The sequence below is a fragment of the Phacochoerus africanus genome, chromosome 8 (assembly GCF_016906955.1).
Source record: "Phacochoerus africanus isolate WHEZ1 chromosome 8, ROS_Pafr_v1, whole genome shotgun sequence".
Classification (NCBI taxonomy): domain Eukaryota; kingdom Metazoa; phylum Chordata; class Mammalia; order Artiodactyla; family Suidae; genus Phacochoerus; species Phacochoerus africanus.
This window is the reverse complement of record NC_062551.1, coordinates 31,164,355-31,183,989: the sequence shown is the minus strand read 5'-3', so window position 1 is coordinate 31,183,989 and position 19,635 is coordinate 31,164,355. Positions and strand designations below refer to the sequence as shown.

At 44.1% G+C, this 19,635-nt stretch overlaps 1 protein-coding gene across 1 annotated transcript in view; it reads left to right on the top strand.

Moving 5' to 3' along the window:
• FTO (FTO alpha-ketoglutarate dependent dioxygenase) overlaps nt 1-19,635 on the top strand; it is a 389,974-nt gene that overhangs the window by 206,526 nt on the left and 163,813 nt on the right. The window contains exon 8 of the mRNA XM_047789791.1: nt 14,206-14,330. Coding sequence (XP_047645747.1) covers nt 14,206-14,330 — 125 coding nt within the window. The remainder of the gene's footprint in view (nt 1-14,205; nt 14,331-19,635) is intronic.

Genomic DNA, 19,635 nt, shown 5'->3' with positions numbered 1-19,635 from the left:
GTTTCTTTCACCTCTCTGAATCAGCTTTCTTATAGAGGCTACATGTAATAGTGACTAAGTGTAGACGCTGCTGAAACACACGCATCTATTAGGCTCCTTGGAAAATGGGGGCGGGGGGGAAGAACAATGATGTTGCAAACTCCATAAAGGTCAAAAAGAGGCTTTCAGTAAGTATGCAGAGCCTAGAAATCAAATCCCATTTCCTATCATAAGAAGCCCGTTGTTTTAGCCCCACTAGTTAATGTACTGTATGTGAAAGATTTAAGACTGGTTGGAAAGCTTGGCTTCTGTTTTATTAGGCTGCTATTGAAAAGCCAACAGCATAACTTCGACTAGGTGCTTTGAGATTTCTTAATGGGCTGTCAGGGGCAAGACACCAGGGCTGTGCTATACTAGCTCTTTCCTGTACATTAAAACAACAGGGGCCAAGCGATCACATACAGAAGTATGAATTACTTGATGCTTTCTCTGTTCCATATGGCCAGCCATGTCTTTGGCAATTAATCATGTTCAAAATCAGTCGAGTGCTCTCTGAAGCATTGAAGTCAACATTTAGTTGTACCTGTGCCAGTGGGGCAGTGGGGTTGCAGGCGTAAAATAGCAGGATGAGGAGCTGCTGGCGCCAGGGCCCAAGCAGCTGGCTTCTATAAACAACGCTTTTTTTTTCCCTCTTCGTCTTTTTCCCTCTTTCTTTTTCTTTCTTCTTTTTTCCTTCTTTTTTCTTGCTTTGTTCTTTCTTCTTTCTTTCTCTTCTTTTCTCCTTCCCTTTGTCTTTGTTCTTTCTTTTTTCTTTTTCTTTTTTCTTGCTTTGTTCTTTTTTTTTCTTGCTTGCTTCCTTTTTTCCTCTCTTTACTTCTTCTCTTTCCTCCTTCCCTTCTCTTCTTTCTCTTTCCTGCTTTCTCTCCTTCTTCCTTTTCTTTCTTCCTTTTTTCTCTCCCTCCCTCCCTCCTTCCCTTCCTTCTTTCTTTTCCTCTTTCCCTCCCTCCTTCTTCCTTCCTCCCTCCCTCTCTCCTTCCCTCCCTCCCTTCTTGCCTTCTCTGACACACACGTGGATCATTTTTCACCCTCATCCACATCAAAGTTGCCAACTCGGTTCTGAGGGTCTAGGCCTCAGACCCTTCAGCTCACTGGCTGACACCCCAGGTTCAACATCTGGGGCAGGGCCTCTTCCTCCAGTGGCCTCACCATCCCAGTGGTCACTGCCACGACTGTCCTGAGAGTTATCGCAGTGCCAGGCAGGTGGCTGTGGTTCTGTAGCTTTTAGTGAAACCATCAGGTAGAGTGATTTCTATACTGGTAGGAGGTGAAAAATGGGAGGAACTATGAAAGTGCTTTGGGAAAAACATTAAGTAATTATTCACATTGATGGCTGTGGTATGTCAGGGTTTAAAAAATCAGTAGCCCTTAACTTCGGTGTTCTTTTCCCCCAATTTTTTCAACATCTAATGCTGCTGATGAATCATAACAGTTTCTAATATGTGCTGAGACTCTGTATGTGCCAAGCATTGGGCAAAGTGCTCTCGCTGGATGATCTCATGTCATTGTCACAAGAGCTCTAGGTGCTGTGCTTACACATACCCTTCGACAGGTGAGGAAACCATTCAAAGGAACATTTTCCCTGAATTCTTTTCCCACAGACATTCTCGATTCCACTCAGCCAACTCCCTCAACTCGGTAGGATACAAGGTGGGGAGTTCCCGTCATGGCTCAGCGGTAGTGAACCCGACTAGTGTCCATGAGGACACGTGTTCTATCCCTGGCCTCACTCAGTGGGTTAAGGATCCCGCATTGCCATGAGCTGTGGTATAGGTCGAAAATGCAGCTCTGACCTGGCTTGGCTGTGGCTGTGGTATAGACTGGCAGCTGCAGCTCTGATTCCACCCCTAGCTTTTGGGACATCCATATGCAGCGGGTGTGGCCCTAAAAAGAAACAAAAAATAGGACACAGGAGAAAAACACCAAAATATGTCTTGTGGGTATATTTTTGAGCATGCATTTGGTAAACTTTGCTGAGATGTTCATTCACAGAAAGTGGGTCTTGGCGATAAACAGACCAAACATCTCTGTAGGTGGAAATAAAAGGCTGCTTTCTTGGCAGCCGTTTGGAGACCTCTGCCTTTGTGCCTCTCTTGCAAGACAGCCCAGCTTATCTCCCGTCCTCCTTGGTAAGGCCGTGAGGCATGGGGGAGGGAGGGTTGAAGACGGCAGCCTTAAGTGGTCCAGTAGACGGGCACCCAGTGGTGACTTGGTGTTATCTCTCAGCCGAGGTCATCCAGGATGTGTCTTCTCACATTCCGGAAACAGGGGGAAGAAAGTTTTAACATTGTGTAAACATTAGCACCCCCAAACCCTCTTGCTCCCGGAGAGGGAGATAAAGTAGGCACAAAGGCTGGGAGGAATGTTTATTTGTTCTGCTGGGCTGTGGATCCAGGCACGCTGGAAATCGTCGGCGGTGCCCAGTCCAGTTTAGAAAATGTGAAGGCATCACTCAGCATTGCACTGCGGAGGCCTCACAAAAGGGCCATCCTAAACTGACAATCAGTAAATGAAGGAAGACCCGGGATCGACCTCTCTTTGATGGGACTAAGGCTATCTCAGTGGGTTCTGTGCCTTTCTTCTTTAAAAAAAAAAAAAAAAAGCGGGGGAGGGGGAAGAAAGAAAAAAAGGAAAAAAAAAACGTGTTCCTGGACTTTTGAAGAGGGGAGCCCGGGTTGGGTTTTTGACAGCCCGTGGCAATGCCGATGTGAGGAAATAGCTTTCCCAGCTGATAACATCTTAAACCAAGTTTCTTCACAAGTTGAACCTTTAGCCCTTATTATCAGTCCGAGCATATCTTTGTAATTCGTGTGTGTAGAGGGGAAATACAACCCTCACATGAGGCAGCTCTGCACATAAAAAGTGTTAGGAATGGCATTTTTCCCACCAGGACTGTAGGACGTTTTTTTTTGGTGGGGCTGAGGGTCGGGAGATGTTGGAAAAGTGGAAAAGGTATGCACTTCTGGCATCCTGGTGTTTATGTGGATTTTGGCAAAACAGCAGCAGATTCCCCCCCCCCCCCACACCGCCCCCAGTGAACTAAGCGGAGGGACCACCAGCCGGATTTGCGGACTGCCCCCTGTTTGTGGGCATTCGCTTAGACCAAGTTCTCTGATTTGTACAAAGGATGAATGAAGTCCAGGTTTTGGAGCTGAAGACCTGTGGGAAGCGGTTACTCCAAATCACAAAGGAACCAAAAGAATTGAAGACTTATGTACCATTACTAGTCGTGAATAACTACAGTAACTCTGCTTTTACTTCAGAGTGATTCCTGTCTGAAAACCTTAGAGGCTACACATTCTGGGTGTGGCACATATGTCCACATATGCTTGCTTTCTGGTGCCCTAGAAATAGGCCATACTGAAAGTTATTGAATGTAAAAATAGAACCAACGAGAATTCGGTGAATTGCTTTAATTTGTTTTAATTGAATGAATTCAGAATAGGGAGATTTTGCCCCAAGAAAGATGCGAAACTTATACTTAAAATTCAAGGCTTCCTGGAACCTGAGAATTTTGGTTTTGATTTTTTTTCTCCTCATTCTCAATATCTCATTCCCCCCACCCCCAGCCCCCAAAGGTCTGGATTTTTTAACTTCATCTTTCATGCTTAAGTTTTGAGCCTGTGGAATTCTGGGAGGTCCTTAGAATGTTGTGGGTTGCCAGAGTCCAAACTAGTTTTCTCTACTGAGATGGACAAAGTGAGTCTTCTTCTTTTGGCTTATTAGGAGAGTATGCATGGATTAAATGTGATCCTGGTGTGGTAAAATTACATGTTTTCAGAGACATCCATCCAGATGAATATTGCCCATCTAAGTCGTCACCTAGGGATTGATTGCATATACTGGTTTTTTCTTGATGCCATTGTTTAAAACAGGTTTTACTTTTTTTTTTTTTTTAAATTTTAGACTTATCTTCAGGAACGGTTTGAATTAAACCAAAGCTTGTTTCACATATTGTTTTTGATCTTGTGTGACTGGTTTGTGTCATCATTTTCACTAGACATGCTCTGACACGTCATTTGGTTTCATTTATTCATTCATTTGTTCAACAAGCATCTAGCCAGAGTCTGCTTTCAATGATATGGTGCCAAACTTGGCACCTTGGAAGATATTAAGGAGAAATAGGTATGGACAACTATTTGTTCTAATAGAGTTCAGACGCTGGAGGAGGAATGAATAATTGCAGTGGAATATGCCATGGTTTTTGAGATGCTTAGGGGTGACACATAAGAAGGGGTGATCCACTCTACTTAATTTGGTGGAAGGTCATGGTTCCTGGAAGATGTCACAGAGGCGGTGTCACTTGAGATGTTTCTTAAAGAACTGGTAGTTACTGGTAAGATATCCATCCAGGTACAAGTAAGTATATAGAATAGACTAGCCATGTATTTTCAGGAAACTGAAATTAGTTTTATATGAAATAGAAGCTAGGAGGAACTAAGATTTGAGAAGTAAGCAGGGCCATGTTAAGATTTAAAAAAAAAAATTCTGTTTTTTTTTTTTTTCCAGATTAAGGAATATGAACTTTTAAAAAAAATTGGGATTTTCCGTCGTGGCGCAGTGGTTAACGAATCCGACTAGGAACCATGAGGTTGCGGGTTCTGTCCCTGCCCTTGCTCAGTGGGTTAACGATCCGGTGTTGCCGTGAGCTGTGGTGTAGGTTGCAGACGCGGCTCGGATCCCACGTTGCTGTGGCTCTGGCGTAGGCCGGAGGCTACAGCTCTGATTCGACCCCTAGCATGGGAACCTCCATATGCCGGGAGAGCGGCCCAAGAAATAGTAAAAAAAAAAAAAAAAGACAAAAAAATAAAATAAAATAAAAAAAATTGGGGGGGTCTCGCAAATGAAATAACTGAAGGATATATAAACAGAGCTGCTCTGGCTTAGGTGGGGTTTTGGAGGTTGAAGCTTCTTGTCTCTCTTTCTTTCTTTCTTTCTTTCTTTCTTTCTTTCTTTCTTTCTCCTTCCTTTCTTCCTTTCTTTTCTTTTTTCTTTTCTTTTCTTTTCTTTTCTTTTCTTTTCTTTTCTTTTCTTTTCTTTCTTTCTTTCCTCACCACGGCATGTGGAAGTTCCCAGGCTAGGGGTCGAATTGGACCTGTAGCTGCTGGCCTACACCACAGCCACAGCAACGCCAGATCCAAGCCATGTCTGCAATCTACACCACAGCTCATGGCAACATGGACCCTTAACCCACTGAACAAGGCCTGGGATCGAACCTGCATCCTCATGGATGCTGGTTGGATTCGTTTCTGCTGAGCCATGACGGGAACTCAGCTCTTTGTCTCTTTTGACCTTGATGTTCTTCTGCTGTAGCAGCCAAATTCATAAAAGAGGTAAGATTGACACAGACACACTGGTTTGAATGCCATTTCATGGTCCAGGTGAGAGACGGCCTGAATTAAGCCTGTGGCAGCGGGGAAGAAATAAGTCGGAGCCATTGAAGAGAGGAATGACAGGAGCTGATGTTGGGGTATAGGGAGTGCAGAGGAAGGAAAGGGAGGAGCCTCGGACGGTTTCTAGATGTCTGGGTTGGGTGATTGCACTGATCGTGGTGTCGTGTGTCATTCTAGGGCAGTAGAGGGAGAAGGACCAGGTTGATGAAGAGGAAGGTCATTGAGAGCAAAACCGAAGTTGAGATGCGGACAGGTGGAGGTTGAGATGCCATGTTTGCGGTGGCTGTTGGAGGAGAGCTAGCCAGCCGTAGGCTCTGAGGGGCTGGAGCTGGGCAGAGACGTCTGGTGGACGTCTTCAGTCTTCAGAGACCTATAAAGCCGTTGGTAGGGCAGATCACCCACAGGGAGAGCAAGCAGGAGAGATGAGAGGAGAACCAAGGGCAGAGACCTGGGCCAACCACAGGTGAGGGTCCCGGAATGAGGAACCCTCATAGGAGACTAAGAACGACAGGGCAGGGAGTTCCTGTTGTGGCTCAGCAGGTTAAGAACCCGAGTCGTGGAGTTCCCGTCGTGGTGCAGTGGTTAATGAACACGACTAGGAACCATGAGGTTGTGGGTTCGATCCCTGGCCTCGCTCAGTGGGTTAAGGATCTGGCTTTGCCGTGAGCTGTGGTGTAGGTCACAGACGCGGCTCAGATCCTTCGTGGCTGTGGCGGTGGCATAGGTTGTTGGCTATAGCTCTGATTAGACCCGTAGCCTGGGAACCTTCATATGCCGAGGGTGTGGCCCTAGAAAAGACAAAAAAAAAAGAAAGAAAGAAAACACCCAAGTAGTATCCTGAGGATGCGGATTTGATCCTGGGCCTTGCTCAGTGGGTTAAGGATCTGGCATTGCTGTGAGCTGTGGTGTGGGTCGCAGACGCAGCTCAGATCTGGCACAGCTGTGGCATAGGCTGGCAGCTACAGCTCTGATTCGAACTTCCATATGCCACACGGCCCTAGAAAGACTAAACCAAGCCAAAACAAAATAGGGCAGGTGTTGGGTGGTCACTTTAAGAGAGAGTCTCCTAATGGAGAGAAGTCCAGTAAAATCAGGGCTGATTCTAAGAATAAAACCCAACCTCGAAGGATAAAGCTTTTCTCCCACTGGGGCTAGGCAAAAGAGGATGCCTCTGGCTTCTGGTAGAAAGAAGCTCCTTATGGTTGTGGCGGTTCCAGTGGTTGCCCGATTTCCTTTTGAAAGTTTTCATTTAAAGTCATAGACACTCTCAGGAATCCTCTTGCTAAAATCACACAGCTTGGCACAAGGGTGGTGAGTGAGTTAAGATGAAATCACCATCATAGTGGCATAGTATTGGGGAACAAGGCCTTTCAGGAATTCCCCCCCCCACACACACACACACACTGGCAGGTTCTGTGGTCATCTCATTCTGCAGAGAAAAGGCTCTAACTAGGAGGCGACAGCTGGGATTTGGACAGCTAGCTCTCTTAAGAGTAGCCTTAGTCTTTTCCTGATAAGCCAGCATTTCCATAGATTTTGGCTGAAAAAGAATGACTAGTGAAGTGAAATTTAACCTCTAGAGCATGACGCCTAAACCTGTGGTTGACTTTCCCTATATTTTTGGGGGGAGGAGAGGGAGAATGTGTTTTTGGTCATAGGAGACTATTTAAAAATTGGTACTTTTTTGAAGACAGTTCTGCATTGCCACTGATGAGAAGGTGACATTTCCTGTGTAAAGTCAACTTTTGAGGAGCCAACACTATTTTAAGCATATATATTATATTATATATAAATATGTAATACTTATTAAAAAGAATGCTCTTTGGTGCTGGCAAATTTCCTTTTGTGTGAGGACTTCTTTTGACTCTAAGTTTTATGAAATTTATATTTTATGTTTATATTTTAGATAAATTATATATAATCTGTATTTAATCTTTCATTTAATTAAATTATATATAATTTATATTTTAGGGTCCATTCTCAATGTAGGGTGAATGCTCAATCTAATTTCACCCATCTTTTTCCACTATCTTAAAATTTTTTGCAACAGAATTTGTTTTATAATCCAGATGTGTTTTCCTGTAGTTTTAATAACCACTTACCTTTTAGATGTATTTCTTTTTTTCTTTCTTTTTTTTTTGTCTTTTGTCTTTTTGTTGTTGTTGTTGTTGCTATTACTTGGGCCGCTCCCGCGGCATATGGAGGTTCCCAGGCTAGGGGTCGAATCAGAGCTGTAGCCTCCGGCCTACGCCAGAGCCACAGCAACGCGGGATCCAAGCCGAGTCTGCAACCTACACCACAGCTCATGGCCACGCCGGATCATTAACCCACTGAGCAAGGGCAGGGACCGAACCTGCAACCTCATGGTTCCTAGTCAGATTCGTTAACCACTGCGCCACCACGGGAACTCCTAGATGTATTTCTATGACAACTTGTTCTTTAATTTTTTCTTGTCCTAAAATTGTGATGAAAACGAATCTTAAAAATTAAATTTCATAAAATTTACCTACGATAAAGCCGACTTTTTTGAATATGCAGTTCTGTAGTGTTAACATATGTATAAACTCCTGTAATCACCACCACAATCAGGATACAGGAATAGTTCCATCATTTGAAAAATTTCCTCACTGGTTTTCTCTCTGTCCCTACAATTTGCCTTTTCCAGAATGTCAGATAAATGGAGTCATGCAGTTTTTTATCTTTGGAGACCAGCTTCTCTCCCTCAGCATAATGACTTTGCGATTCATTGTATGGCTGAATCACTGAATTTATCCCTACCCTCTTTGAAGGACATTTAGGTTATTTCTAATTTTTGGCGATTACGAATAAAATTGCTATTAACCTCTGTATAGGAGATCCTGTTGTGGCTCAGTAGAAATGAATCTGACTGGTATCCATGAGGATGCAGGTTCGATCCCTGGCCTTGCTCAGTGAGTTAAGGGTCCGGCATTGCTGTGAGCTGTGGTGTAGGTTGCAGACGTGGTTCGGATCTGGCGTTGCTGTTGGCTGTGGTGTAGGCCAGTGGCTACAGCTCTGATTCGACCCCTAGCCTGGGAACTTCCATGTGCTGTGGGTGCAACCCCAAGGGGGAAAAAAAAGTCTGTATACATGTTTCTGTATGAACATAAGTCTATGTCTTTAGGTAAATCCCTAGAAATGGAGTTGCTGGTGATATATTAAGTGTGTGCATGTAACTCTATAAAAAACTGTCAGACTCTTTACTGGAATGGCACTCTTTTGCATTCCCACCAGCAGTGTATAAACTTTTAAAAACTTGTCTGCTCTTTTAAAGACTTTTGGCTTGAGGATGGAAAATTATGTTTCTTAGCTCCTTGGGGTTTTGCAGAGATACCCCGTGACAGAGGGAGAACCTCCATGTCCTCCATAGCTTCAAAGATTCAGTGACAACTGCTCCAGTTTGTTTTGTATATTGAGTTTTATTTAAGAATACATTTAGGGGAGTTCCCGTTGTGGCGCAGTGGTTAACTAATCCGACTAGGAACCATGAGGTTGCGGGTTCGGTCCCTGCCCTTCCTCAGTGGGTTAACGATCCGGCGTTGCCGTGAGCTGTGGTGTAGGTTGCAGACACGGCTTGGATCCCACGTTGCTGTGGCTCTGGCGTAGGCCGGTGGCTACAGCTCCGATTTGACCCCTAGCCTGGGAACCTCCATATACCGCAGAAGCGGCCCAAAGAAATAGCAAAAAGACAAAAAAAAAAAAAAGAATACATTTAGGGAGAAGAGAGGTTTATCTGTGAAGTGTTGGAAAACCATTGCTATAGGAGAGTGCATCCAGAGCCCGGGATATGGACTATGGCATTACCTGGGGTGAAGCTAGGTGGCGCTCTAGGACCCTGCGCAGGGAGAAAGTCGTTCCCTCTTTCGGCTCCTTTTCAGTCCCTGGATCCCTGCAATTATGTCAAGGGGGTCTTCATTTAGACTGATATGTCTCTAACATTCTCCTGGCACTTGGTAGTGTCTTCTTTTACAAAGAGGAAGCAAGCTTTAGTCAGAACCTTTAGCAAGCAAGCATATCCATCTAGAATGAAATAAACATATAACTTTGTTTTTAATATATTATTTTTACGGTTATCTTCTCATTTATGAACAGTAACACTGGTTTGTCATCTTTCTTTTGAACAGAATTCATTTTCTATTTTTTTTTTCTTTTTGTTTCTTTAGGGCTGCACCTGGGCATATGGAAGTTCCCAGGCCAGGGTTCAAAATGGAGCTGCAGCTGCTAGCCTACACCACAGCCATGGCAACGCAGGATCTGAGCCACATCTACAACCTACACCACAGCTCATGGCAACACTGGATCCCTAACCCATGGAGTGAGCTCCCATCTTCAAGGATACTAGCAGGGTTCCTTACTGCTGAGCCACAATGGGAACTCCATTTTCTCTTTTAAAATATAGACCAATTTAAAGAAAAAAATACGCATTTTTTGGCTGTATGCAGCGACTTGATGTGGGATCTTGGTTCCCAGACCAGGAATTAAACCCTGGGCTGCAGTGGTAAAAGCACTGAGTCCTAACCAGAAACCATTGGGGAACTTCCCAAAGAAAAATATTAAGTATTATATACCTTACGCACAAATCCAGCAAGATTTATGAGACTGAGCTAGAATGAATGAAGTTTGGGAAACTCTCAACTAGAGGAACCGAGTTATTTAAATAAACCCCGAAGTGAATCCTTTTGTGAAGTGAAGAGGGCTTCTTGGCTGAGCTCATAACTGTTTCTTAGTGTATCTATTTGATGAGTTTTAACCTTATATAATAATAATTTCTTAAGACAGTCCTCTATTGCCCTTAGTTTTTGTAATACTTGTTTTTCAGGTGCCTTTTTTTTTTTTTTTTTGGTGTTTTTAGGGCCGCACCTTCAGCAAGCATATGGAGGTTCCCAGGCTAGGGGTTGAATCAGAGCTATAGCTATCAGCCTGTGCCACAGCCGCAGCAATGACAGATCCTAGCCATGTCTGCGACCTACACCACTGTTCATGGCAGCGCTGGATCCTTAACCCACTGAGCGAGGCCAGGGATTGAACCTGCATCCTCATGGATGCTAGTCAGTTTCATTTCCGCTGAGCCACGACAGGAACTCCAGGTTCCTTCTTTTATTCCTAATTCGACAAGCATTTATTATTAATAATAGCGAGAAGAGGGGATACCATGGTGAACCAAATGGACACGGTCTCCTGCTCTCACAAAACTCTCTTTCTTCCGTCCTTCCTCCTTCCCCCTTAGAGGCTGTTCAAGATCCATGGAAAACAAGGGCTTCTGGATAAAACTGAAACGATTGGAAAGGCAAAGAAGAGATACATGACTTTTCTTAAAGTTATCTTCATACGGCCAAATGGAGAAATAATTTTATTTTCATCGTGTTTTTGGAGCCATCTAGATACATACTTTGTTCTCTATCTGAAGCGTGTTTGGGTACCTGCAGACGTAGTGATAAACAGCATGACTTTTTGAGGTCCCTTTGGACGTTAAGTACACGAAGTAGGTTATCACAGGCAAGGAGCAGGGGTATCATCAGGCTATTGATACAGGACCGATCTGAAGTTAGGCATCTTTTACAGTGGAGGTCGCAAATTGGCAGCTGCCTGAGTTCTGTGTAGCCACTGTTGTTTCTTGTCTGGCCATACAGTATTTTGTAAAAATTTGAGGGGGCCAACATGGGGTAGCGAAACTCCTGGGTGTGAAATGGGCTCAAGGATGTTTTGTACAACACAGGGTATATAGCCAATATTTTATAATAACTGTAAATGGAACGTAACCTTTAAAAATTCTATGAAAGTAAAACATAAAACATTTTTGTTTCCGACTTTTTTTTTAACAGCCACACCCATGGCATATGGAAGTTCCTGGGCCAGGGATTGAATCCAAGCCGCAGCTGCCACAACACTGGATCCTTTAACTGCGAATGGCTGGGGATTGGACCCACACCTCTGTAGCAACCCAAGCCGCTGCAGTTGGATTCTTAATGCACTGTGCCACAGTGGGAACTCCATCTAACATTTAAAATTTTATCAGGATTTTATTAGGAGTTTTCACATTAAACAACAACAACAACTAGATTTCTTGTTTATTTTGAAAACTCATGAATCTGTCACCACGGAAAGAGCTTTTTGAACAGCAGAGTTGGTGGGTGCTGAATAGCAGCTGTCTTTTTGGGCAGAGCGTGTGCTCTTTTCAGGAATTTTACTTAACTCGTTCCTGTTACCTTCCTGGTGCTCAAGGGTATTGGAACTTGCAACTCCTGCTTTAGCCATTTGGAGCTTGGGCTTCTTGCAGTAGAATCGCCTAGAAAACCCCAGCCTTCATTCCTCCCTGTGCTGGAGGGCCAAAAATGTGATCGCCCCAGGAACTCATTGAGTGTCCAACTAGGTATATTGCGGGTACAGAGGCTGTAATTCTGGGCCTTGGAGGCAGAGACCAGGGTCCTTGTCCTGGCTGGTGCTCGTCAGGCTTTCTTGGATCCTTTACCATGGAGATACCAATTCCAGGCTTATCTGTATCAGGGTGTTTGCCTCTAAGCAACCAGGAACAGATTCCGCTGGATTTGAACAAAATGGGACTTCATTGAAAGGATATTGGATAACTCAAGGTCTCAAAAGAAAGAAGGATCTGTACTCGGGAAGGTCAGGAAACTGGGAATACTTTGAGAACCACAGGTGGTAGGAACTAAGGAAATCCATAAATTGCCTCCACATTTTCCTCTGTTCTTTGTCATGCTTTTTTTTTTTTTTTTTTTAGGGCTGCACCTGAAGCATATGGAGGTTCCCAGGCTGGGGGTCCAATTGGAGTTGGAGCTATAGCTGCTGACCTACACCACAGCCACAGCCTCACAGGATCTGAGCCGTATCTGTGATCTACTCCACAGCTCATGGCAACGCCAGATCCTTAACCCACTGAGCAAGGCCAGGGATCTGACCTACATCCTCATGGATACTAGTCAGATTCGTTTCCACTGTGCCACTACAGGAACTCCCTTTGTCATTCTTAAGTGTCTAAAATCCTGGAAAAGACAATTAGGTTGGCCTGGTCCACATCCTTGATGAGGGGAGAGCAGGGCATGTTGGTTGATGGTCCATCTAAGGTTACAAACAGTAAAAGACTTCTCCACAAGGAGATCTGGGTGTGGTTACAGGAGAGGGTGATGGGGTATGGATGGAAGATAACCGGAACAGCAAACGCTCACCACAACCTCTTCTCAAGGTTGTCACGAAGGTATTAGGTATACACCACCGAATAGCAGAGAGGAAGGAGTAAAGAAGGAGCATTTCAAGATACGTGACAATCAGATTTTGTGTCTGCTTTTCAAGTAAATGAAGGCATTGGCATCAGTTAAATAAGGAAGACACCAAGCAACCAGAGACAGTGGCGATTTTATTCCCTTTACCACCTTGGTTTTGTTATAACATCTCCAAAGAAGCCCTGCTCTCTTTAAACAAGAAAACATATAGAAAGCCTAAAGATTTCTATTCCAGTTACGTAAAGATGAATACATGTGATGGAAAGTTCCGTGATCAAAACTTTCTTCCTCCTTCCCTCCTTCCCTCCCCCTCCCTTTTCTTTCTTTCTTTCTTTCTTTCTTTCTTTCTTTCTTTCTTTCTTTCTTTCTTTCTTTCTTTCTTTCTTTCTTTCTTTCTTTCTTTCTTTCTTTCTTTCACGTGCTGCATCTGTGTCATGTGGAATTTCCCAGGCCAGGGATCCAACCCGAGCCACAGCAGTGACAATGCAGGATCCTTAACCCGCTGAGCCCCAAGGGAACTCTGACTTAGATTTCAAGCCCCAGCAGAGTCCTTTCCATTGTCTTCTTAATTGTTTTTCTAGTGTTGCAGAAATTTGTATGTTTAAAATACGCCTGCAGAGGTGAGTTGTGCATAAAGTGGAAATGACAATTGCAGATTTGAGTTTTGATGCAGTGCTACTTGTTAGAGTGAGCAGGGTGGGATATGCTTGGATTTCAACTGCTTCTAAAAAGCAGCATCTGACATGTCCCAGGGCTAGGTGGAGGCATGAGTGTTTTTGTACTTACCCGTGAGCCTAAGTTTTTTTTCAGGGACCATAGCCTTCACTGTAGAATAAATTATTCTTCCTCAAATCATAAGTCTACTGTGCACAAGAATCCCTGTACATATTTGAACTATGCAGTGGCTTTTCAAAGCTGGAAGGATATGCAGGAAGATGCACTATTCTTTGATTTTGTTTTGTTTTGCTCTTAATGTTTCTTTCTTTGCAAGCTCTTGGTTTGCAACAAGCAAGGCAAGTGAGTGAGCCAAAAAAAAAAAAGAAAAAAGAAAAGAAAAAAAATTCTGACATGGTTGGAAATAGAAATTAAGGATTCAAATAAGAGAAGCAGTGCAGTCAGTAAGCCTCAGCTGGGTGGCAGGAACCAGAGAGAGGGAGAGTCAGAGACGGCCCTTTTTTAAAAGGCCAAACAAACAACACACAGTGAAGCCTACGTGAAAATCATGTCTAACAATAGCTCTTGGTCGGCAATTCCCAGGGAAAATGAGAGCAGGAATGCACAGTACTTTGATGTGTTACTTAAGGCAATGGAGCTTTAGAGTTTACCTTATGTGCCATGTACATTGATTACATACAAAATATATGCTGGCCATTTTTGACCATCATTTACTGTATTGATTTGTTAGCAGGGGAACTGTAATAAAAAAGCCATTGATTTACTGTCCCTATTTGCTTATGGGCTTTTTTTATTATTAATTTTTCACTTTTTCTCTCTCTTTTTTGGGGCATCATTTCTTCCAGACCCGTGCTGTGCTTCGTGAAGTTAGAAGAGAGGGGGCCCCTGTGGAACAGAGCAGTGACATCCTGACTGCCATCCTAGCCGTGCTCACCACTCGCCAGAACCTGAGGAGGGAGTGGCATGCCAGGTTAGTTCTATCATGAAACGGGGTTTGTTGTCCCTGGAAAACCATGGCTTTGTGTGGCCAAGCCCTTCCTGAGGGCCGGTCTCATCCCTCTCATCGGAGGGGCCTTGAGAAAGATGCGTGGTACAGATGCTTTCAGCCAAAGGTAGCTTTCCTGAACGTGGTACCTTCATTTGTTGTAACCATCCATGATGGCCTCTGTGTGTGTATATGAATTGATCCCTGAATCTAACCTTTAGCATCAGTGTTTGCATCTGGAGCATCGGGTAACGTAAGACCCTGATGCTGAAGAACCTTCTCATTGACAGTCTAGAAGACAAGTATTGCCATTTAGTTGGGGCAGGTGTCTGGGAAATCCACGCAGTTCTGTCACACCTCTCAGGAGGCAGAGCGCTTGCAAGTAGTCTCTTCATCAACCTCATGTTTAGAATTGACCAAGTAGATGTGACTTTGGCTTCCACCTAGTTTCTTTCCACGTGGACTTTCTAACCTGTGGTTAGAAAGCTGTTACGGGTAGCAACTTTCTCCAGATCATCAGCTTTTACAGAATTTATGCTTGCAGACTAAATATCCTATTATGCTGCTCTTCTTTGAAAAACAGTAGATGGGTAGAAGCCTGGAACTAGTTCCCTCACCTGCTAAAGTTACCCTTTAGGTGTGTCATGTGCATTGTTGAATGACCATCTGTCTCTAAGCAAGAGGGAGAGGAATCAGGAAAATGATGCTGGGTTTCCTGTCAGCATGATGCTTCAAAAATTCTGTGTGCCTGGGAGTTAAGAACGTTTATTGATAGCCGTAATAGTCTCCAAATGAGTTCATGCAACAGAATTTACAATAATTGATGGCTTTACTAGTGACAATTATCATAAAAATAGATTGGCCTGAATGAGGCCGAAGATGAGCCTTTTCCAAGAAAGGGGGCAGTTCAGCGTGTGGACCATCCATTCTGACTGGGTATTGGGAAGCTGCTTTTTCAAATACGTGTGTTGTCTCTAAATTCAGACTTGCATTGAAACCATAATTTAAAAATTCCCAATGACATTCTCCCCCTGCCCCTTTTTTTCTAGGGGGGTCGGGGTAAATGATAGTTTTAACTATAGTAATGAAATGATTTTCAGTCGAAGTTTTAATAATTAAATTTTCTTTGTGTTGCCATTGGACGTATGTACATTCATTAAATAACAGTATCAGTGAAGGGACATCTGAGAGGCTTCTTGCTCTCTCTTTTTGACCTTTTCTAGCTTTTCCCCTTGGCAATTCTTAGTAAATAGGAAAGGGAGAAAGAGAGAGAGAGAGAGAAAGAAAGGAATTCCCCTGTAAACTTTCTCCCACCCACACCCCCCACCCCCTCCAGAGCCAGCACAGCCAGATGAAGGGTTGAGAATGGATGTTTTCTGTTGAGTGCCTTTGGCTTGGTAACAATAATTTCCTAATACACCAGCTCCTCAGACAGCATGGCCAAGACGGCCTGTTTCAAAGGAGTCTGGTTTCAGCCTCTCTGGCCCTTAACTGCTAACAATTTAATCAGGAGCTGGAGCCAGGGCTGAAGTTGATGTAGTCTAGCATCTGAAACACAACTTCTCGAGCCCTTTGTGGCAGAGGAGGAGACGAGAAGGAGCTTAGCAGCTGACACTGCACAGACCCCCTTAAAACTAAACACCTGAAAGCAAATTTCAAGAGGGTGGTGTCTTGAGAGCTCAGAAGAGAAGTGTCCTCAGCGTATTAAATAACCATAATCCTTCCCCAGCCCCATTTGATGTTTCCCATCCCGGTGACCCAGCTGAAAGACCCATCCATATGATCTGTATAAACAGAGGCTTACCATGCACCTTTCTTTTCCTCATCAAAGCTTCCTCTGGCCGTCTGGAATCAGGCATCACCTCGCGTAGCCATCAGGCGCGCGGTGGTGAAAGTTATAAAACATCCCGGCAGCGCTCACCGAGCTGCCTGTGTTGCCGAGGTTGGCCTGGTGTGTACTCTGGAATTACACGAGGAAAAATGTGCTTTGACAGATAATAATTAGCGCTCGCCCAGGGCCAGGCAGTGGGTTACAGTATTTTACTCTCATCAAAGCTATCAGGGGATCAGTTAGATTAGATAATAGACATTTTTTTTTTTCCTCTGCAAGTTAAATACAGATGACTCTAATTACCCGCTATTGCACGTTAGAGAATGCATTAGGAGGAGTACAACTTCGAGAAATTCAGGTCACCTGAGACGCCGTCGCCACCGCCGCCCGCAGTAACTCCAGTATGCGTCTGCGGTAATAAAGACTCCCCCCCCCCCCCGCCCCGCCCCTGCCGGCTCCCTTCAGCAGGGTCGTTTATGTTAATGACATTAGGGAGCCGATTTTAAGCGAAACTTGTAACTTGGTTTTAAAATATTTGTCTCGAGCTCAGGCCAGGAGCCGAGCCCTTATGTGGGACCCGCTGAAGTCTCTTAAACTGAAAGCATATGTTCCCTGTAATTTCGCTTTTGGAGGAAAGTGTCAATTCTGCCTGACTCGGGGGTAACCGAGTTTGTCACAGTGTCACCCAACCCTGGGATTCTAGAGGCACATCTGAGTGCTGCGGGTTTCCTTCCCCGAGCCCGGTAATCCCATAAACAACCCTCTCCAAATAGGCTTATTAGGGCTGTCTATTCACTTCCCCGGAGTTGAATGATCCGCAGGACGTCGGGAGAAGCCGTGTGAATGCAGGGTAAGTGTTAACAGAAGTGGTACAGAATTTCTGAAGATTGGGCTTTGTTTATACAGTCCACTCTGCCTGATGGACAGCTTGTTATAGCTTTTAAAGAACTGGGCAAGCCCTCTGATCTGACCCCTTCTTGACCTCTGCAGCCCAAAGGTCAGTCTGCAGCTAATAAACTCGGAGGTTCTTAGGGTCTACTGTAGGAAAAGGCAGAAAAAGAGCAGCTGCAGGGGCCGGGTGTCCCAGGATAGGCTGCTTTAGGGTCACTCTCTGATAATGAAAATGATTACCAAATTATATGGAAGTTTAACCGCAGTCGCGAGTGAGAGGAGGGTGGAGCCCAGCGTATTAGGTTTGATAAATGAACTGTGAAGAGGCCCATCTGGCCCTCAACATCTTTTCTCCCCCTCTTTCCCTACCAAGGGGAAACATTTTAAAATAACAGCAGTACATATAGACTCAATGACCCATGCAAGGAGCTGGAATGGATTAAGATTTAATGGTGACAGTGGAAGAAATTATCATTTGAAAAGTGCACTGAAGAAAAGGTACAGTTCAATGTCCAGGCCCAAGTTGTTGCTCTAAGTGAAAAAAAAAAAAAAATCGTAGGAATCAGTGCGTTTGTTTATTTTACACCAATCCCTAGCGTCTTTCCTAGATGACTGAAAAATTTGAGGGCATGTTTATTATGGAATAATTATTTGTCGTCAGCGTAAGGCAGGGAAGGGGCTTCCTTTGCCTTGACCCTGTCCGAAGGAGAAGCAAATTATTTTTTTTTTCCTGCTTGCGTGCTTAGTCTAGAGAATGTAACTCAGTCAGGCGTTAACAAAAATGCTTTAAGAAAAAGTTGTGATCCATTTCAGCATTTGGCCATGGAACGCCCTGCATTCATGTCTTTTGATACTGAATTAAACACATGACTCTTGGGCGCTGGTTTATTCTCACTGCTACTTGGAGGTTTTTCTGTAAAAATAAGAACGCACTCACGTTCATTGAGTAGATGTGTGTGTTCCTTCCTTTATTGCTTTTTCAAAGAAACATCATAGCGATGTGAATTAGTGCCAGCAGTGGGTAGGTCACAAGCTGTATGTTCCCTTCCTTGTTAATTGATAAGCGTCATCTATTTAAAGCTTTGTCCCCGCTTCCTGTGGGCATTGAGTGTCCCGGTTTCTGACCAGTGACATTGGCGTTCACCAGTCTCTGTGCCCTTCTGCAGAGACGGTTGGCACATCCATCCCATGCCGCTCCTTTCTGAAAGGAGAATGATTTTATTCCAGGAGCATTTTTTGTGTATTTTGTATGCCTGCTTTCTACAAAATACTGTGTGAGGTGCTGTGCATGAGATAAATTCTTAAATTGTGCTCGGCAGCCAATTTGGGAATTGATCTGGGGGTGAGAATTTAGCAAGTTCCTAGAAAGAGCCTGCGGAAGACAGTGGGAAGGAAAGCGGTGGCGCCCTTGTTACCACGACAGGGCGGCGTGGTGCTCCGGCCTCCCAGGAGAGTATTGAGTTGTCGCTGTCTTTGGGGTCTAGGATCGCTGTGCTGCTGAAAACCCCTTATATTGAACTATACTGTCAACGTAATACTCGCTTCACCCAATAGTTAACATTTAAAATAGAGATGAAAACCTTCTAAACATCATCCGAAGTGAGCATATTGTTAGGATATTTTTAGCATTTCTTAGGGTTTTCACTTGACTGTATGTCCATGGGGATTGAGGGTGAGCAGAAAGCTAGGTGACGGATAACTCAGGGAGATGAGGAATGCTTCTAGAATGAACTGAGCTTTAGCTTGACAGCACTCCCTTTAAATTTTGGCCGAGTGAGGTGCAAATTCAAAAAATCAGATGAAAGCTAGATCATTCAGGTTTTTTAAATTGGGATGTAATTCATGTACCATGAAATCAGTCATTTGAAAGTATACGGTTAAAGGTTTTTGTTGCGTTTTGTTTTTTAGTGTATTCATCTTTTGCACAGCCATCACCATTATCCAATTCCAGAGCATTTTCATTACCACAACATGAAACCCTGGACCTGTGACCAACCCCTCTCTACGTCCCCTTCTCCCCACAGTCCTTGACAACCACTTTCTATGGTCTTAAAATGGTTCTGAGGACAGTTTAAAAAAGACAGAAAAGTTGATGACAGTTTCTTAGAAAAGCTTTTAGAATTACTTCCAGTTCAAAGTCACTCTCTAGACCTACATGTCTTTATATACTCGTCTTCTCCAAATTGGACTTGGGCGTCTCCAGAACCTACCAAGTGTGCATGTTTCTGGACAAGTAAAACCACCAAACATCCTTCCATGGACCATCCTCCTGTATCCTCCACAGCCCCAGCCATCACCACTCACCTCCAGGATGGATCTGCTTTGGACATCTTTGTGAGGGCTCCAAAATCTAGTTATAACCCAGATCTTGTAAGGAATAGAATTTGTTTTTCTAAGCGAACCAACTTCAGAACTCTGATCTGGGTGCAACAAGTAAAACTGTTTGACTCGTGGGATCAACACGAGGCCAAGGTGGCCCAGTCCAGTGTAGCAATGATAAACCATGATTTAGTGAGTGCTGTTATGTACAAGTCACCGTGTTTGATGTTGTGGGAAATGCAAGATGCT